Source organism: Cheilinus undulatus, linkage group 3 (genome assembly GCF_018320785.1).
Source record: "Cheilinus undulatus linkage group 3, ASM1832078v1, whole genome shotgun sequence".
NCBI classification, from domain to species: Eukaryota; Metazoa; Chordata; class Actinopteri; order Labriformes; family Labridae; genus Cheilinus; species Cheilinus undulatus.
In genome coordinates, this window is record NC_054867.1 from 31663144 (window position 1) to 31669752 (window position 6609).

The 6609-nt window shown below is 37.9% G+C and overlaps 1 protein-coding gene and 1 non-coding gene across 2 annotated transcripts; both read right to left on the reverse strand.

Moving 5' to 3' along the window:
- card19 (caspase recruitment domain family, member 19) lies at window positions 1–6538 on the reverse strand. The gene is made up of 6 exons (XM_041783225.1): window positions 6490–6538; window positions 5880–6019; window positions 4058–4214; window positions 3598–3660; window positions 3357–3422; window positions 1–3257 (listed from the first exon to the last, which is right to left on the reverse strand). The coding sequence occupies exons 1-6, from the start codon at window positions 6494–6496 to the stop codon at window positions 3148–3150; spliced, it is 543 nt and encodes a 180-aa protein (XP_041639159.1). The 5' UTR covers window positions 6497–6538; the 3' UTR covers window positions 1–3147.
- LOC121507590 lies at window positions 1927–2054 on the reverse strand. Its single transcript, XR_005991740.1, has one exon. It is a non-coding gene; the product is annotated as a U6atac minor spliceosomal RNA (small nuclear RNA).
- Window positions 6539–6609: the final 71 nt, after the last annotated feature.

Here is a 6609-nt window from a genome sequence, read left to right on the forward strand (position 1 = left end):
TGTGTTTATGGTTGTTTTATTTCATCATGCACATTTTATTGCACATAGACAAAAGTCCACATCCTAAAAATGATGGCACTTGAATGTTAAAGGTATTTTATACACACAAGACATTGTATGTGACAAACTGGCAGGCACTGAACCTCAATGAGGGGACATTCACTGACTATAAACAACATCAAATATCAGAATTTCATGACAGAATAGCATTGAACTTGTTGGGCAAAAGCAGTACCAATTCAGCTTTAAAAGACAGACACTGAACTCTGATGTGATGTTTAACCACACAGAAACACAGTTTAACAAAGCACCATTATCATAGTTGTGTTGTAATCAGAGCCCTTCTCTGTGTTGTACATTTATTATGGAATTTCTCAACAAACAGCCTGAGAAAATTTTGTCTGCCGTTTTATAAACCATCTTTGAATAAATTAAACAATTTCATCCTATACGCGCACACAGTTAAAGCTCCTGTGAGGACATTCTGGTTTGTGTCAGTGCCCCTTGAAGACAAAATAGTATCTCTCATCTGTTTGTTAATCTTGTTCTTTCTTTTCAATAAAAACCTCCCCTTATTTCATTTTAAGTCAAATGTAACATTCAGTGAGAATATGCTATGGGTTTTTTGCAGATCACGTCACACAACAGCGGAGAACTCCTGTTGGGGGGCAAGGAGTGATTTCAGCATAGAGAAAGGCCATGTTTTGAGCTGTTTATGACTATGCCAAGCATTTGAAGGATCGCAATTAAAACATTCTTAACTTTTAAAGTACTTTTGTGTCCTGAAAGAAGTTAAATATTCAGTCTTTTTTAACTCAAGAGTGGAACAGCAGCAGGCAGGAATTTAAAAAGCCTAATTTTTTGCTTTTTAAATGTGGATTAAATAATGACAGAGGATGGAAGAAAGCTAGCTACCTTAGCTCTCATTAAGAGGCTTTCATAAGACAGGCTTGTTTGTGAATGGCTCATCATCACTCAGTCGTTTATCCCTCAAGGCTTATTCAGATGATAGCACATCACAGTTTCAATTAAAAACTTGTTTGTGGGAAAATGTGGATTTTTTTCATATGTCAGCTAGCCTTTTAGCTCAGTGCAGAACTCATGTAGAATTGTCTCCCTTCATCAGTCTAGACAGTGCTGGGAGGTCTGCACGTAATTTGCAACATTGATCACCTCCACCCCAGGTAAATCAGTTAAACTATGGAGAAAAGAAAAATCAATTTTTTTAAAGTGTAGGAATCCTACTCAATGTATGTAGACATTTTCTAAAGATAATTGCAGCGTACAGGTCCAATTAGAGCTCTAAAGTACTAACTTTCCTCCGCTCCCATTTATTCCTTATGGCTGCCCCCCACTTCCTGCCCCCCAACGCACATTCGGGTTCACGTGATTCTAAATGACCTACAGAAAAAGAGAAAGGGAAAATTGACTTTTTCTGAAGGATGGTGTTTATAACATCTGACACTTACCACTGTCAAGGGCTGGGTTCAAACATGGAAAACAATGTATTAAAATAATAAGTTTTATAAATGGTCTTATTTGCTTTTTTAAGGAAATAAAGAAGTGTCTATTTATTTTCAGCCTATCTATGTTTATAACCAACTAAAAACTGAGCTTTAACACAAGAAAGCATTGTAAATACAAACTAATATCCACACATTGTTATTTAATATCATTCAGTTTCTGGGTTTAAACTACTCAGCTAAACATGTTAAGTAAAAACTGTTGACTTGGACATTTTCAGCCATCCTCTGCATATTTGACACGGGACTAAACATTGCAAGCCAACAGGAAATAAAAATTTTCCACCCTGCCCCATGGCAACAGACACATGGGAAAGTTTTCAGGCATGCTTCCTGTCTTCAATTATAATAATTTAAACGACAAGAAAGGAAAGGCACCACATAATATAATTTAAAAAAAAAAAAAAAAACATGGTTAGAGATGCCACGAAGTAGGTGGCAATGCCTTAACCGTATGTGTGTTGAAGGCCACGAGGGCCAATTCCATCCTTGTCAAGGGGAGTGCTAACCTTCTCTCCTTTCATACAACACACTTCTACTACGGACAACGTCACTAAATATACGGGCGATTCCAGAACGGAATTATACTCACGGTACAATAAAGGCTGTCTCATGCTTCAACCCTATTTTGACATAATCCGTTTCCATTTGAACTTACAATACGCATCTACAGTTTGTTTTCCGTAGGTTTTATTCAACATTCACATGTTTTTGGTCTGACAGCCACAATACCCACAGTGCACCGCGCTGGGAGGACTGAGTCATTGGTTGAAGTAATCATGTGATCGCAAACAACACGAAAAACTCGTTTAAATCATTACAGCACGTACCCAGTTCAATTGTTTACTCTTTTTCCCTCTTTTACGTATCTTATTTTTGAGCAGCGGTATTTCAGGAGGCACTTGTGAGACGAAAATGCGCCATATTTCATGCAATAATATTGTTCCCCTTCAACCACTAGAGGGCGGTAATGTTCTACAAAGACAGAACTTGTCTCGTGCCCAATATGGTTGACTTGTTTTTGTTTGGGATGTACATTCATTGAGGCCTGTTATATGTCTGACATCAGGGGTAGCTGGACAGAGGTATATTTATATCTACATCACCTTTAAAATGTAGATGAGCACTCTATGAAAGAAAATTAAAGTAAAAAATATTTTGGCCTGAGTCTGTACAGCACCAAAGTGCAAGCGAGAAAAGCAAGGGAAAATAATTATATGGCTTAAAGATGTACTGATAAATTGGAGGTTGTGGTTTCTGCTGTAAATATATAAGTTGAACCTTTATAATTGGATGTTTTGCTTGTTTGTTTCGGTCTTTAAAAGCTGCCTTTTTAAGATTTTTAGTGGGGAAGCTTGCTGAACCAACTTGTTTAAATTTTACTGTGATCAACCATTGAATGTATTCGACTCTTTCAACCACTTAAAAAGGTGTCACCATGTTGAGAATTAAGAGCTAAATGAGGCTCTATTTTCCCATCATTCTCACATTAGACCACAGGCAAAGGTAAATAAAAATTTGAGTACAAAATAAACATTCAACATTACACAGTCTTGTGCTTTAGTGCAGGCAGCAGAGATAAAAGGCGGTTCTGCTAAAGCACCTGGTGTGAATGACTTTCCTCTTACTTCATGAGGCTTTCCTCTGTATACCATATGAGAACCTCCTGAGCCTTTTTCTTCAGACCCAGAGCAGCCATCCCAAGAGCCCGGCTTCCTCCCGTCAATTTATCCTCTGTAACATAAAGAGCCTCTTAGCAAAATCCAGCACTATGAATGGAAAATGTATTTAATGAACACTCCAAAGATGGCACAAGTAAGGAAGGATACTTACCACTGTAGTAATAGAGTAAAGCCATTCCCACCGCAATGCCGAAACAGCCCAAGAAGAAGAAGGGATCTGGAAGGAGATTAAAAAATATCTGTTCTACTAACTGGAGTGCTTGTCAGTGTTTATTTATTAGCGTACACATTTCTGTCCAGTCACTTTAACAGATGCATATTATAGGAGGACATCAATCATCACATAATTTATTTTTCCCCCTTTTGTTGCGTTGTATTTCAGAAGAGTTTACCTCTGTCATTCAGGACGTATTTCTGTTGATACACAGAAGGATGTATGAGTGGATCTAAGGGATCTAGAGGAGAGATCAATGTTAGTCTTCTGAACAATGTGTAAAAAACACTTCATTAACAGCTTAATGTATCTCTTTATTATCAAAGCCAATAGAAAACATGCAAACATACATTTTATTTGAATCCACTTTCACTTTAATTTGTACATTTTGGTTGACTTCTCGAGATCTCAACTTATACATATCACTATATTGGGATAACACTTGATTTTCTGCGATGATGACTTAATTTCAGTAATTTTCTGAAGCCTTTAAAAAATTAACTTAGCACAAGGAAAGGAAGTAAAAACGTGTCTGGATGTATACTGGTAAAGGGCTTATGTACATTAGGATCCAAATAATTGACAGATTAATCAGTGGGTGCACACATGGTATAAAGAAGCAGATTTTAGGGACAAACCTCTGAGGCGTAGCCGTGTAGGTAAACTGTAGTAAACCTCTTCGACATGCAAGTGAAGAGCTCTGTAAAACTCTCTGCACGCTTCCTCTCCTTTTCCCTGCAGGTGTGTCAGGAGCTCACCCAGTCGAACACTTGTAGGCACATCCAAGTTTCTGAACTGAGTAACAATAAGAACAGTTATATTGAATATCACATTCCCAAATGAGGATCTTTCCTGTAGTGTTTGCTGACAAAGCTTTCCACAACTAGAATGAAGCATTTCTGCTGGAAGTATGTTAGATTAGATTTCACTGATACAAACTTAAGGTGCTTTTCAGCAGCTACTCATAGATTTACTTTGTAAAGCTAAGACATGATGTCTTAAAAGCATGAGGTGCTTGAGAGGACAGAATTTAAAAGGAAGAAAAATCAGGATGTTTTTCTTTCAATAGTATACTACCAAGAGTCTTTTTTTTTGTTTTGGGTATTAATAACAGTGTCTTGTAGGCCTATATAGGCAGGGCATTGTTTATGCACAATAATTAAACTAAATCTATCAGGTTCATGTAGTCAAGACTTCAGTAATAACCACTATGGTTGTTCAAATAAATCTTCAGTTACGTTGAAGTTTCTTGAGTTTTCTTATGTTGGGCAACCTTCTTTCTTTCAACCCCATTCAACTGGAAATTCTGTAATTCTTGCAACATTACATTTTGCTTAAAGCTTTATTTGGTTATTACTTTTAGGATTCAAATTTAAATGGATAAAACTGTAAAGTCCATTACTAAATATTAATTATTATAATTGTTCATTTTGTCAACTAGTGGCTTCTGTGTGTTGCAAGGTGCAAGTGGACCATTTTTGTTGTTGCTATCTTAAATTTGAGTCCATCCATCAATCAATTTGCTTTCACTGATGCATATCTGGGTCACAGTGGCAGCAAGCTAAGCAACCCAGACATCTCTCCCCAGTGACAAGGGGGGACTCCAAAGTATTCCCAGTCCAAAAGAGATATACAATTCCTTCCGCAAGTCCTAGGTCTACCCTGGGGTCTCCTCCCAGTTGGAAACACCCAGAAGACCTCCACAGGGAGGCGTCCAGGAGGCATCCTAACCAGATGCTTTTTTTGTTTGCAAGGTATATTTTAGGGCTTTGTATGCCTTTATTTAGAGAGGACAGTGGATAGAGTTGGAAACAGGGATGAGAGAGTGGGGGTGAGACATGCAGGAAAGAAGCCACAGGCTGGACCTGGTAAGTTGAGAGCTTTGCTCTCTGGTGTAATGTCTGCAGACTGCGCTAAACCACAAAATTTAGAGATTTAATGAATTTTGATGGAGTGTTTTGACTAATTATGACAAAAAATATTAATTTTTCAATCTTGTACATAATGTGTTACGTTTCAGTGACTTGTTTTTGTTCCATGCTGTGTCTTTCTGTGCTATTGCGGTTATAAATGCATTGTGTTTAACTTTGTAAAGCACTTTAAATAGGTCTTAGTATGAATGGTGCTCTCTAAATAAAGCTTTGTTGCCCTGCCTGTTAAGATTAAGCTGTTCCTCATCACTGCTACTTTGCTAAATGCTGCCAAGTGCTTTGCTTATGTTGATTTTGTCAGGCCATAGATTATATAGAAGAGAATATGGGGTAGACCTGCTCTCTTTGAAAGTATATAAGATAACATTGGTTTGATTGGTCACTATACAAATGGCAGATGGATTATTTCACATCTATAAGTCATTCTGTTACATTTATTACTTTTGATTTTTAATTCTACTGACGATTTTGTGTTGTTACTGTTACTCTTTCTGCATGTGGAGACTAGTATTTATGTATGAGGACTTACTTTAGTGGCCTCCTTGTCTGTGAGGATCTGTGGGTAGATTCTGTTGAGCTGCAGGATGAGTTTGTCCACCAGCTCCGTGTCAAGTCTCCGATCAGCTCTGAGGAAGGCACTGTCCTCTATCAGCTGCTCGTAGAAACTGTCTGTACATGTTCGCAGGGAGAATTGAAAATTACACTTGGTACAACAGGTAATTTATCATATGCTGTACTACAGAAGACTATCCTTTCACTGAAATGGGACGTAACTGAATGCAAACATGACAACGTCCGCAGTGTTTCATCGTAACCCTGGAGGGAGAGAATGGGGTACGAGGGCACAGAGAAACGGAAGTGTAGCTCAGTTCTGTTTTAGTTTGTATTTTGTTTTGATAAATAATTGAAAGTCACGTTAAGGCTTCCGCTCTCCTTCAGTGTTTGTGTAAAACAAACTTTTATGCCTTCCCTAGCGTTAAACGTGACATTATACTGCCGTTGACAAAGTGAGGAGAAAGTTTCTGCATCGGAAATGTTCGTCATATGGACATTAAGGAGGAATATATTAGTGAAACAAAGGGCGAAGTAAGGCTAAGCTTCATTTTAAGGGTTATTTATAGTTAAAGAAAGACACGAACCTCCCATTGTGGAGTCTCCTCTGTCCTTTGGTGAACACGCCTTCCTACGTCACGCCGTCGACAGGGAGTGGCTTACGTCAACGTCTTCAAAAAAGGAAAAAGCATGGAAAACACTTTCTT

What these genes read in the sequence shown, in the direction of transcription:
- card19 (XM_041783225.1), bottom strand. An exon ending in TACACGGCTACGCCTCAGAG is followed by an intron (nt 3,661 to 4,057) that starts GTTTGTCCCTAA and finishes TCTCTCCTCTAG; the next exon opens with ATCCCTTAGATCCACTCATA. An exon ending in TTTACTCTATTACTACAGTG is followed by an intron (nt 3,258 to 3,356) that starts GTAAGTATCCTT and finishes TTTATGTTACAG; the next exon opens with AGGATAAATTGACGGGAGGA.